The sequence below is a fragment of the Triplophysa dalaica genome, chromosome 2 (assembly GCF_015846415.1).
Source record: "Triplophysa dalaica isolate WHDGS20190420 chromosome 2, ASM1584641v1, whole genome shotgun sequence".
In the NCBI taxonomy this organism is placed as follows: domain Eukaryota; kingdom Metazoa; phylum Chordata; class Actinopteri; order Cypriniformes; family Nemacheilidae; genus Triplophysa; species Triplophysa dalaica.
Window position 1 is genome coordinate 3,270,275 of NC_079543.1, and position 13,939 is coordinate 3,284,213.

Consider the following 13,939-nt stretch of genomic DNA (forward strand, 5'->3'; position numbering starts at 1 on the left):
ACACACATCTCACATTATTCAGAGACAGACTGTAAGGACCTTAACACAACTTTTGATCACTCAAACCATATTCATTTACTGTGTCGAAAAGTATTAGAGAGCTGACTTTACATTCATTTTTAAATTGTTGAACCAGTCAACACGATGATGTGACAGCAATATCACACTGATGTCACCATGAGTTTACAGAAAGCTCACGATGAGGTCAAAATGTAACCTCACATCAAACTCACTGTGTGCTCAAACTGTGATCTTAGAGGTTTAGATGTGACTGGTTTGTCATTTGAAGTCCATTATGATGATGAGTATTTGCTTTAGTTGAGCTCTTGACTCTACAGTGTTTGACTTTTGTTCCTCTGGCTGCTGCAAATGTGTGTTCACTATGGTAAACCACATTTGTTAAATCAAATTATACCAAAGGAGTCTTGGATGTTAATATAATAATTGTTAAGTGCGGAAGCTGAAGCTTGTCATTCACTTACAGACAAATTAAACCTGTATACTGCTGACTATAGGTGAGAAGCCTTTATATTGTTGTTTTAATAACATCACTGTCTCTACAGACGGCAGGTGTTTATGAAGAAATCACAGAGACTCAACAGTGGACTGATCTACACACACTCAGCATCTGTATTCAGCTGTCAATCATCATCCTGCAGCGAAACAGATTTAAGATTCCACCCTCTATTCCGACCTCTCCATCCAACCGTCCTTCATTCAGGTGGCAACACACTGTTAAAGCTTTCTGGAGCACAAATTAAACAACAGGAACACATTTTGTTTGACATAAGCAAATGCATTTTTATTTGAAATGATTCTAGCACCGTTCCACTGCTGCATACACGCTGACCTTTACTGTGTGTAATCTGCAGACATTACATCCGTTCACACTGATCTAGGATCAGACTGCCTACAGCACACCCAAAATACATTACATGCAAAAGCAAGATCAAACGCTGACATCAAATATGTGTGAAATACATACCAGTTAAACACATGTGTTAAAAAGAGGAAGAGATATTGGGTCTGTTGAAAGAAGCTTGATGAGACTATCCGTCAGACTCACACCGGACTCAGTATCAGACAGGTTTTAAATTTGGAAGACAGTCCATAAAGACTCTTTAACAAGTATACACAGAAAAATTATATAGAAAAAGTCATTGGAAACTCAAAGCATCAAAGAAGTGAAATGAAGGTCTACATTCTCTGCATCTGGATCTTTCTTTCAGGTCAGTTCTCATTTTTTTCTGCTGTTTCCGGATTACAAAAATGTCAATACAAAGTTTAAGAGCTGAGGAAAAAAATAATTTACTTGTTTAGACATAATACATAAGTTAAAAACAAGAAGTGGGTCAGCTATACACTGTCGCACACATCCAGCCCGTAGATCTAATTTATCTGGTACATTGGGCTGTTCTAAAATCAATGACTGCAAATATTATGTTATGACATTTGATCAAAATGACTGAACTGATGCAATATAAAGAAAATCCAAAAGATGGCACCAGTCTAGAAAGCAGCATACATGAGTTGACAATGGCAATTTTTTTCATGTTGGTTTTGGTCATGTTGCACACGGCTTGAAAAGTAAAGAGACAAACCAAATAGATCTCCCTCTGGTGGTTGGATGCAGTATAGGTCATAAACCCCACCATCTCCATGTAGACAAATGAGACAAGGGCCAAATAAAAATTCAATTACACATCAAAAAAAAAAATCAAGGAAGTTCTTGTTTGTTTGATTTTAGTGGCTGGTTAATATTACACCGTGGTTAATATTTCTCAGAGATGGATGCAGCCAACCCCGTACTAGACAACTGCAACAACATCTTTTAACATGCACAGTTTAGACACACAATGTTTGAAATAAGAAACCTGCTTAACCAAAAAATCGAAAGAGATCTCACTTTTTTTTTCATCATGCCAGAAATGAGAGGTTCATCTACAGATACGTTTGAGAAACATGGATACACTGGAGAAACCATTGAGGTTTCATGTCAACACAGCTGGGCTTCAACCAACAGAAAGTATTTCTGCAGAGATCCATGTGAAAACAGAGATGTTCTAGTATCATCTGATCGGTCATCTAACGGGAGGTTTAGTCTGAAGGATTTTGGAAATGGGATGTTCACAGTGACCATCACTGATCTACAGAAGACAGACTCTGGGATTTACTGGTGTGGAGTGGACAGAACTTTTTCAGACACATATCATGAGATCAATCTGACAGTATTTAAAGGTAAAACAAATCACAGAGTGTTTCCTTTGACTGTAAATTGACAGCCTCATTCTTTTTTTCTACATTAACGCAGTTAATTTTCTTCCTTCCAACATTCACACAAAGACATTACACCAACTACCACTGAATTACACACAACTAAACCATTTCCTACACCAACACCACCACCCGAATCTCAGTCTGCCACATCAAGCAGAACGTCCGGATCTTCAACCACTGATGACATCACACAATCACCCTCAATGTCAGGTAACAACTGCAACTGTTTGTTTCACACTGTATAGCCAATTTCACACAATAACCCCTGTAAATTGCCATCAATTTACCAGAATGACTGAACTGTCCTTTTACAAACAAGACAGCATACACCTCAACACAAAACACCTGCTTAATAAAATAACGTTACTGAAGTTTTGTTCTGAACAGCTGAGCAACCTTTTTTATAATTGTATAACTATTTTCCCCTTATAATTTTGGTTACCAAACATCAATGTATACCTAGAATTCAACTTACAAAGAGTTAGCTGTCTGACCCAAACATTATTTACATGGCTTTAACTATTAAATTAAATTAAATAATTATTAAAGTGTCTGTAAGTGTCTCTTCAGTGTCTGTAAACATCTGGCTGTATGCTGTTGGTGGTCTGATCGCAGTCATGATACTTGTATGTGGACCGGTTGCTGTTTGTCACTACAGGAAGATAGTCAAGACATCATCAGGTATTTAAACACACAATCTGATCAATTTTAATAACCATTTTTTATTCCTGGTTATTTGATTTGACACCATATCTTGGGTTTTGTGCCAGCGACACCACTCGACTACAATGAAGCTAAAGTTGAGGAGGTGAGTTATACAAACATTCACTAACATTTCCCCCAAAGATGCTTAAATAATGTTTCATAAAAACTCACTTTACTCCAAACCGAGCTCTGATGTGAACGTGAACGTTATTCTGTTTTGTTTATTTAGGCTAATGTATATGAAAATGCTCTTCAAGACACACAGAACATCAAACAGATGAAGTTGAAGTCTAAAGTCCAAAAGAGCCAATCACCTTCAGTCTATGAGAATGTAGAGCTCAAGCCGGGCCATTCAGATGTCATGTATGGAAATCTTTGATCCGAGCATCAAGAACAAGATTCTGATAAGAGTACTGGTCTAAAATGACCAAAGTGATTCATATTTCCTATATCACATTTCCTACAAGAGATTTAAATGAATCACAATGAAAACAAAAATATATTTTGTTTATAAATACCTGCACATAGATGTCAACCCGTTCATCTCACCTACACTTAGTACGCTACACATTATTAAGATATAAGGCTCAGTTCATCAGTGGCTGTTGAACTCTAGTAAGAAGGCTACTTTATTCACTTTAAATGAAGTGATTTTCTTTAATGTAGTTGATGCTGATTCATTAATAAATTAGTTGTTGCAAAAAAGGTTGTTACCGATTTATTTTTCCATGAATCTGCTATGTTAACGAATAAAACATTACTTCGCTAGTTAACATTTGCTTGTTTACAATAGCTCGTTGCATAGGACGTCACACACTGCAAGTAACACGATGAAGCCGTTTCCCATGCATTGTTTTATTTGTGGCGATATGGCATGATGTTAACATTCACGGCCACAATCAGCCACCGATTCTGACATCAGATTGTTAGGGGATCCCCAACAGCCTGTTTTGTGTCACTGTTGTGGTTTAAAGGAGATTACAAAAATAAGAATAGATGGGTTTGTATAATTACAGGGTGTTTCTGCACAAACCCTGGCGACTCAGTTTCTGGTAGATAAACATTTAAAAGAGCAGCATTGGTTGAGTAAAGAACATAGCATTTTTGTTCACCTTGTTTTATTGGACAATGAGATCATGGAAATGTTCAGATTTGATTTATTAAGTAATATGTTCAAACTGTAAAAGAAAATGCTGTACATTTACAGAAAGACTAAAAGCTCTTTGACAAATACAGTTATAGTTATACATCTGTTAAAATGCTATTTAAATAATAACAATTATATTAAAACTGCCAATAAAAATCTTTAAGTTAGTGTGTGGATAATAACAAGCTACATAAAAAAAACAATACTGAAAGTATTTAATGTAAATGTGAATTAAGTTCTTGTAAAAATAAAGAGATTTCAATTCAACAGAAGACTCCAGAGTTTGAACTGGTTCTGTTGATAGTGAGTCTTGTTATCGGTCACATGTTTGAGAATGAGGACATGTTGATCATTTAACTGAACTGTAGATCACATCAGTCGAACTGGGGGAAAATGAACCAAGAATACATTAATAGGATATATCTAATATTTTAGACTTACATACTTGGATTTGACACTCGTTCATTCCAGTGTTTAACACACAGAGCTGTGAAGAACAGTTCAAAGTTTATTACCAGTCAGGATCAGACGCAGGATTCAATTTGAAGTTCATATACTGACACTCCTCCTGTTCCTTTTCACTGATCTCTTTATTTCTGATGTAGTTGACACTGGCATATTGAACATCATCAGCAGACACTGAGTCTTCCCTCTGATTGGCTGATACTAGTGAATAAAGTGGAACATCATTGGCTGAAGCTGCTCCTGCTGATCCACTAAAGTGATTGTCCTGAAGTGTTGAATAAATAAAATAATCACAATATCAGTGAGAGAAACATTTCAGCCATCAAAATAATTAAATAAAATTGAAGTAAACAGTATTTGACAGTATTATGTAATTGACAGACTTCAACTCTACAAAAAAGTCCATTGCTTTAATAAACTTGACACCCAGATAGCAAAAATCTGGCTCACACCTCACTCCCCATACTTTACTCATCTGGCCCACGTACAGCGTGGAATGATGGCACTTGTGCGGTGTTGGTTTTGGGATAAATCTGGGCCAGAATTGAAATGAACTGTTGTTTATATTTGGTTCAGCTCTGCTTTATTTGTTCTGATGTTTGACATGTGGCATAGCTTTTGCATGCCTGTGGCCCAAATCTGGCAAACAGGAGCGGACCACATAAGTGCCATCATTCCACGCAGTATGTGAGCCAGATGTGTGGGCCAGATTTAGGCCGCAAAAATTTGCTATCTGGGGCATCAATCGAGTCACGTGAGGAAACAAACACACTGTAACTCTGGTGTGTATAAGCTGGTTTACCTGATGTTGACTGTTAACTTCAGATCCACCATCTTTCCATTTTTTCCTGAAAAACATCAAAATTATAAATGTATGAAAAGACATGATTGTAAAATGAGGAACAGACACTTTCATTTAAGTTATTTATTCAAATCATCATTCACATTATGATTACTTACCATATAAAAAGGACGATAAAGATGATGATGAAGAACAATCCTCCACATCCTGCTTCAATCCCAGAAACTACAGAAGAACTCTGAACTCCTAAAACAACATGTTGATGAAGATCACATCATAAAATATGACATAGTCTTCATTTTTTATGTAAATATACCATCAACTGTGAGTGATACAGCAGCTGATCTCTGAGATCCATGTTTATTCTGAGCCACACAGTAAAACCATCCACTGAGACTAGAATTAATGTTAGTGATGCTGAACGTCTGTCCAGATCCAACAGATGATGTTTGATTCTCTTTAAACCAGCTGTAGATGTGAACAGGTGGATTTGATTCACTGCTGCAGGTCAGATTCACTGAATCACCCTCCACTATTACACCAGAAGAATTGATGGACACTGAGACATTCCTCGGTGCATCTACAACAGAAAATAAAAAAAAAACATATTTTTCATTGAATCTTATTGGTATTTAGAGGTATAAGAATGAAAGGTCTGGTTTTAGCAACAAATGCACAATTAAAAAAATTACAGAATCAAACAAACATGACTGTCACTTACACATCACATTCAGCATCACAGCTTCTGAATATTTCTCTCCATGTTTATTTCTGGTCTTGCACTTGTATTCTCCACTGTGATCTGATCTGATGTTTGAGATTCTGTAGATGTTTCCAGATCCAACAGATGTTTCTCCTTTAAACCAGCTGTAGATGTGAACAGGTGGATTTGATTCACTGCTGCAGGTCAGATTCACTGAATCACCCTCCACTATTACACCAGAAGAACTGATGGACACTGAGGTTTTCTCTGGAGGATCTAGAAAATGAATATGTAAATTGAAATCAATAGATAATTGTATTCTATCTATATCTGATATTTACTAGAGTGGATTATTAAACAGCCATGTTTGTTATCTCATACATATTTGTCATAAACATAGTAAATTGGATCTGTATGAAAAAGTTTAATTCAAACAAAATTCAATCTATCTTTGTTCTTGTATGTTAATGAATGTTTACTCACATTCTACACTGAGATGAACACCAGGAGAGGACAGATGTTCAGATCCTCTTATAGCACATCTATAGAATCCTGAATCATGACGACTGACTGACTGCAGATGAAACTCATTCACTGTGTGTTCAGTTAATGTCTGTGTGTTTCTGTACCACATGAATGTTGTTTCTTCAGTCAGTCTGCAGGTGGTTTTACATGTAAGAGTGACTGAATCTCCCTCTTTCACTCTCTGTTGTGTCTCCACCTGGAGGTCTGACAGCAAAACAACAACAAACTCTCTGTTTGATCATCATCATAATACAGAATAAAATATATCAATATCATCACAACATCAACTTTATGAATTGATATCAGATCAGAGTTACACAATATAATGTCTCATGTCCTCTGTGTGTTAATATGATTCTGTAGATCTACCTGTGACATCAAGCTGAACTCCAGGAACTCCTGTCCATTTTCCACCTTCTGTGTATGTTATAAATCTGCAGTAGTAGACGTGTTTATCAGCTTCTGTCACATGTGTCAAAGTGATGTTGTAAGAGTCTTTATTTTCACTGTGACACTGAACTCTTCTGTCTTCTGGGTTCAAACACAGGTTTGGGTTTTCTTTAGCGTGAACAGCTTTTGTCCAGAAGGCTTCTTTGACCACATGGTCAGAAGGATATTTTAAATCACAGGACATTCTCACTGTTGAGCCTCTTAATGCACAAACATATGAAGGATTGTAATTCACTCCCCAATCCTGCTGACCATCAACATCTGAAATACAAATACTGAAGTGGCATAAAATATATTTTTTCAAGAGTTCACAAACCGTTCGAAATTCTAAATCTAGAATGAATCCAACAGTGTGTAATGTTAATGAATCAGTGTTTACTCACATTCAACACTGAGATAAACACCAGGAGAGGACAGATGTTCAGATCCTCTTATAGCACATCTATAGACTCCTGAATGATGATGTCTGACTGACTGCAGATGAAACTCATTCACTGTGTGTTCAGTTAATGTCTGTGTGTTTCTGTACCAGATGAATGTTGTTTCTTCAGTCAGTCTGCAGGTGGTTTTACATGTAAGAGTGACTGAATCTCCCTCTTTCACTCTCTGTTGTGTCTCCACCTGGAGGTCTGACAGCAAAACAACAACAAACTCTCTGTTCATCAACATAAGTATATGCTTCTATTAACATCATAACATATTTTTAAATAGCTGTATATCAGACTGGAGTTACACAATATAATGTCTCATGTCCTCTGTGTGTTAATATGATTCTGTAGATCTACCTGTGACATTAAACTGAACTCCAGGAGTCCCTCTATATTCTCTACTGAATCCACTTTCTGTAAATATGCAGAAGTAGACGCCTTTATCAGCTTCTGTCACATGTGTTAAAGTGATTTTGTAAGTCTCTTTATTCTCACTCCGACACTGAACATTTTCTCTGTAATATGTGTCAGAACACAGGTTTGGTGACACTGAAACAGGTTGATCTGGTGTTTTGGTCCAGTGTGATGCTTTGATCCAATAACCAGGAGGATAAATACAGGACATTCTCACTGTTGAGCCTCTTAATGCACAAACATATGAAGGATTGTATTTCACTCCCCAATCCTGCCAACCATCAACATCTGAAATACACAAATGAAGTAATTTTAAATGTTTGTGTTAACAATTCTTGGCATATCATCTTTCAGTTTTTTATTTTATTTTGAAAACGTAGAGTTCATATTATAAGACAAAAGAGTGAAGTGAATGGTTCATAAGCTCTTTTGAGAGAACTGAAGACTGCATGTATAAAGTGAGTGTATAAGTGTGAAGACTGAAGTGTGATCTGCACTTACCAGCAGTCATGAGCAGAAACATCAGAGATAATGTGAAACACATCGCCATTTCAACCTCTACAATCACACAACATACAGATGTGACATGAGATAAACATGTGAACATCACAAACACTAATTTCTTCATCATTTCATTTAGTTTGTTTCATTAGAATTCACTCCTCATTCACACACTGATGTGTATTGAGCATGATGTTCATCTTTAACAACTACAGTCATGATCACAAACAACTTAAACACATGTATTGAGTTCAACAAGTTTATTTTACAATTTTAAATTAATTTAACAAATGTTCACTCCGTCACAGCTCAGATTGATTTATAATCTTAAAACAATGAAAATATGATCTTACCGTGCTGTGATGAGCGTCTCTGTCAATGCACATATAGGAAATGAACAAGATGTGAAGCCGTTTTTAACTGACGGACTGCTGGTGGTTTTCACACTCATATGAGCTCATTGATGCTTAATGAATATTCTCTTCCTCTTTCTGAGAGTTTGTGTCCTTCATCTCAACAACATGAGCGGAACTCAAGAAATAAAGTGAATGAATAATTTAACGTTTTGAGATTGAAAATCACATAACAACAAACATCATCATCATGTCAAAGCTTTATAGGAGAACATGTCACAAAACATTGAGGACAGCAGTCAGTCTTCATTTTTGGGTGAACTGTTCCTTTAAGATGTGTGTTTATGGTTGATCTCTGAAACATGATCATCAGACCTCTAGTGGACAAAACACATCACAACATCCATTCTCCATTCAACAACATCAGCATCAATGCACTGAACTTTCATAAATAACATGTTGCAAAGCAGAAATTGAGTTAACAAATGGGAGGGTTAAGAGATTGAAACTAACAAATAAATGACTTAAAATGCACTTGAGAAGCCTTATGGAATAATAGAAAGAGTAAAATGATGACTGATGCTCAAGCTGATGTTCTACACAACTCAGATTTAGGATATTTAACACCTCCAGCTCCACGTTCTGAAGTTTTATTTTATTACAGTCAATATCAAACAAACAATGAAAAAGACTTTCTGGCGACGTTTTATTTAGTTTTTTTTACAATGAGGTCACACTGTATTAAAAGAAACATTTAGACTAAAAGCTCTTTGACAAACACGAGCTGAAACATTTGAGCAAGTGAATGTAGTCTATGTGTGTTTTCAATGTTTTGTTTAATTTGCTAAATCTGACAAAATATGTGAAATGAATATTAAAATGTGAATGGTTAAAATAAAATAAAAAATGCATTCTGCTAGGGTGTGGATTAAAAACTGTGTATGAAAAATTGGAAGTCTTTGATATTAAATCAATAGGTTTTAGTTAAACAGAGGGATGCAACAAAATCCAGAGTTTACAGTTTTTTCTACTGCACACAGACAAAATGTTTACTTGTCACACAATTTCTGAAACCTGACCCTCTAACACCAGAACCACACACCAAATCCGCAAAAACTATACACTAATTCTCAACCTTTCAGTAAGTTTTTAGTTTCATAAAACACTTTTTCAAAACACAACACATAATTATCCATGTTACACACAAATATCTTTCAGGAAGAAGATGGATTTCCTTTTTCAAACACAACCAATCAAAATGCCACATTAATTCATCACATGTGCAAACACACATTGCTTTACTCAACACCAACCAATCATGTCTTTAGAAGAGGCCCATGGGTCAAGTGATAGCTTTTGAACAATGGATGCAAACAATGTCAACAGAGTAAGAGGAGTTTGAGGGAGAGCAAGAGGAAGAGGAAGAGTTCCAATTAGAGGAGGAAGAGTGAAAGGGGATTAAGGGGAGGAAGAGGAACAAGAAGAGTGGCTTCGAATGAGATTATGGCCACAGTCATTGATCATGTGATAAAACACGGTTTAACAACGAGTGAGGCTGTACAGAGAGTCCAGTTTAATTTGAGTCGATTTACAGTGATGTGTATAATTTGAACCTTTAGAAATGAGAACAGGTAGTAACAATCTACTGTTGTGTACATGTTCTAATGTACACATACTGTAATAGCTATTTCAGCATAACAAACATTAGGCTATAATACATATATTTTACAGTAGTAAATGTGGTGAGGGGGGCGTGGTTTAGCGAAGCCTGCAGCGGGAGAGAGAGCTGGGAGACGAGCGGTGAGTAAGCGAGGCAAACGCAAGTGACGAACGCATGTACCTCATTTCAGGAAGTGGCGTGGGGAGCGGATAAATAGCTCAGAGAAGCAGAAGGAGAGAGACGGACTGCTGACTGGCTGTGCTTAAGAAGGAGAAAGACTAGTCAGAAAAATCGGCTGAATCGAGATACCCAAGACGCCCAGACAAAGGAAGATAAAAGCCAATTATTAGTTCCGAAGAACTGTCAGGAAATGCTTTTCTGGTGGCTCGGTGTAGTCCAATGGCAGGACATTTAGGCCAGGCGACCACACTAAATCGTCTCATGGCCCAATTCTTTTAAGTTCTTGGTGTAGAAATATCTTAATATTCACCCACCAGTTAAAAAAGATGATGAAGATGATGACGAAGAACAAACATCCTCCCACACTCCCAGAAACTGCAGCAGAACTCTGAACTCCTAAAACAAGACGTTGTAAAGATCTCATCATAAAAGATGACACATGTAATATCTTTAATGCAAATATACCTTTAACAGTGAGCAGGGGCGCCGCCAGGAATTTTGACAAATGACAAAAAATGTAATTGGGCCCCATGTGTCACCACATCTCTAGGACATAACTGTCCCATCAAAAGCTTTACATAACTCTAATTAAAGGCTTGTAACTGTCTTGCTTCTTGTAGTTCAACACTAGTACTAGCACAATATTTACTGCTGGTGATCTGTACATGATTGCAAGTCTAGTAGGCAGTTAATGATTTGATGCAAGATTAAAAGCAACTAAAAAAATGTGCTATCTTTTACAGTGTGTTTTTATTGTATAATTTGACAAAATGGAAAATTCTCTTAACAAAATTATTATTATTAATTATTAATATAATTATTAATGAAGGATTGAAAAAAGAACAAACTTAAGTATATGTTAACTTTTCAATCAAAATAAATGAACATCATCTTCTCAAAAAAATGAAAACAGCAGATTTTTAACTTAAAAGAAAATAAAGTGAACATGTTAAATGTTATTTTCACACCAGGGTTATTATAGTGCTAAACGTTTCCCTGCACTGATTAAATGGTGATTAAATGGTGATTAAATGTAGGCTAACATTAGTCTGTTGCTAGTTTACTTTCACTTTGGACATTAGGCCAAAAGGTTAATACCACTCACAGACTATAGTATACCCACCTTTCTTAGTGAAAAACTGGGTCACAGTTTATCACGCTTTCCTTTATCTTTTCTCTCGTTACCTTTTCGAAAACCAGATTTTGATTTAAAGTTACTATTTAACATTGTGGTCACTGTAGTTCTGGCGCATCTACTGACTGAAACTAAACACCATCAGTGAGAGCGCTAAGGCGGACCAAACCATTTCATTCAGATACAGGGGGTGGTCGGTCAATATGGACGTTTACTTTTTGGTCAATGGGGATTTTTAACTTTTACTGCCAAAAACAAAGAGATTATTAATTTTATTAGTATATTAATAAATATACTGAATGCTGATGGTTTAATAATATTTTATTAGTTTTAACCTATTTTTGGGGCCCTTGGAATTGTCCTAACTTTACCCCCCTATACGGCGCCCCCTGAATTTGAATAAGAACTGATAAAAGCAATTAAAACAGTATGTTCTATATAGTATGAGTGGGTGTAGTATGAATACATTTCGGACATACTGTATCCGCCAAGTTTTAAGGTCATGTGACCAGTGGTGTAGTCCTAATAAAAAAAGTGGTGTACTATACTATACAACGATAACCCAGACCACACATGGCCAAAAGACAGGGGTCAGTGTGTTTGTTAGATTTGTTTTTCTAGTAATATATGACAATTATTTCAGTTAAATATTTATGCATTATTCTTCGCTTATGCTTTGAATATGAAGTTATAGAATTGGAAAACAAATAAGGTTGGAAAAACAGGTCTATGCCAGTACTGTCGACCACAATACAATATTTTTTACAAAGCATCATATCTTTGTAACACATCACATATACAAGGATAAGTAAAAACATAGGCAAGATTTTAGAGAATAGAAATGTAACTTTGTCATCACTGCGATCTCTGTGTCAATGCTTGTTAATAGTTTAAGGGGAAGATATTAATGTATGAAGTTAAGGTTGTGGTAAAAATGGACTACATTATTTAAAATGTAGAATAAACGTAACAAGTAGGTTCACAATGACTTTAATGGGAACGAGGATACACAGAAAATGTAAGGATTCTGACTTTAAACAGTAGGGCTATGTAAGTGCTTTGTTTCATTTCATCATGTGTCATTTAAAGATGCACGGCAATATCGTAAAGAGATAAAGCAGTGCAAGAGAACTCTTGAATTCAGTGTCAATGCCAGATGAGAGGAGCCACTGCCGGTGAGCGCCCTTTAAACAATCTTTGACTAAAAGTGAGCAGTTTTATCAATGACGGCTGACGGCTTCAGCAGGACTCTTTCAGTCATTGACGGGATGAGCTCCTCACAGGCGAGTTGCCAACACTGAAGATGATGCGCTTGGGGTGGTTGTAGGAGGTGGGGCCGCAATAAATTTTGTGAATTTTCTTAAGAAATGCACCAATTGTATGACTGAAATGTGAACGCGATACGGTTAATGGGAAAGCAACCACAAAAGCAGCTTGGAGACGTTAAGCAGGAGAAAAAGTGGGTATATGCTATTTTAGATCTTTAGAAGTCGTAATACGCAAGCAGCGCTGTATAAAAAGTAAGCATGGCGTATGCGTGCGCATGGCCCCGACTACACCACTGCATGTGACCCAAATGCTCTTTGACCTATGACATATCAAAAACAACCTACACTTGAGAGTTGATAAGAGCAATTAATTCACATGAACCTAATTTATTGAAACCTACGTTAAAAACAGACATCTGCCTTCCTCAGCTCCCGTGACATCATGGGATAGAGAAGTGTCCATCCGATCCACTCCATCAGGGTATTCCTAGCTTCTGTTTTTGGCATACAGAGGTTTCAAATACGCTGTTCATGACTCATTTTCGCCTACTATATAGTACACTCTCGGAAAAAAAGGTACCCAAGGGTACAAAAAATGTTCCCTGAAGAACAGTTTTGTACCTTTTCAATAAATGTACCCTTAATGGTACAAGAAAGACCTCTTATGATACCGTTCGGTACCTTTTATGGTACAATTTAAATGAAGGTACATATTTGTTCTCAAACCAAGGGTACAGCAACCTTTATTGATAAATAACTAATTTTATTTACACAAGCAAATAACATACGATATGGACATTTTTTTAAAAATATGTTTGAGTTATTCCCCTATAAAAATATGATGCAACATTTTTTTTTACTCAATTGACTTTAAAGTAAGTTATAATATCGGTTGTTAGACAAAATACTGATAAGATTATTTATTC

The 13,939-nt window shown here is 36.3% G+C and overlaps 3 protein-coding genes across 3 annotated transcripts in view; 2 read left to right on the top strand and 1 right to left on the bottom strand.

Annotated features, from left to right (window-relative positions):
* The window catches only part of LOC130436093 (uncharacterized), a 26,641-nt gene extending 25,495 nt beyond the window's left edge, over positions 1 to 1,146 (top strand). Inside the window, exon 13 of the mRNA XM_056766989.1 lies at positions 564 to 1,146. Coding sequence (XP_056622967.1) covers positions 564 to 761 — 198 coding nt within the window. The 3' untranslated portion in view covers positions 762 to 1,146. The remainder of the gene's footprint in view (positions 1 to 563) is intronic.
* On the top strand, positions 1,091 to 3,927 carry LOC130438920 (CMRF35-like molecule 5). The gene is made up of 6 exons (XM_056771227.1): positions 1,091 to 1,229; positions 1,927 to 2,238; positions 2,344 to 2,487; positions 2,848 to 2,958; positions 3,048 to 3,085; positions 3,212 to 3,927. The coding sequence occupies exons 1-6, from the start codon at positions 1,190 to 1,192 to the stop codon at positions 3,359 to 3,361; spliced, it is 795 nt and encodes a 264-aa protein (XP_056627205.1). The 5' UTR covers positions 1,091 to 1,189; the 3' UTR covers positions 3,362 to 3,927.
* Positions 3,928 to 4,110: 183 nt separating this feature from the next.
* The window catches only part of LOC130438905 (carcinoembryonic antigen-related cell adhesion molecule 5-like), a 29,648-nt gene continuing 19,819 nt past the window's right edge, over positions 4,111 to 13,939 (bottom strand). The window contains exons 11-18 of the mRNA XM_056771191.1: positions 6,994 to 7,335; positions 6,583 to 6,828; positions 6,118 to 6,375; positions 5,713 to 5,976; positions 5,555 to 5,642; positions 5,397 to 5,442; positions 4,645 to 4,859; positions 4,111 to 4,512 (exon numbers count right to left, since the gene is read on the bottom strand). Of these exons, the coding sequence (XP_056627169.1) occupies positions 4,479 to 4,512; positions 4,645 to 4,859; positions 5,397 to 5,442; positions 5,555 to 5,642; positions 5,713 to 5,976; positions 6,118 to 6,375; positions 6,583 to 6,828; positions 6,994 to 7,335 (1,493 nt within the window). The 3' untranslated portion in view covers positions 4,111 to 4,478. The remainder of the gene's footprint in view (positions 4,513 to 4,644; positions 4,860 to 5,396; positions 5,443 to 5,554; positions 5,643 to 5,712; positions 5,977 to 6,117; positions 6,376 to 6,582; positions 6,829 to 6,993; positions 7,336 to 13,939) is intronic.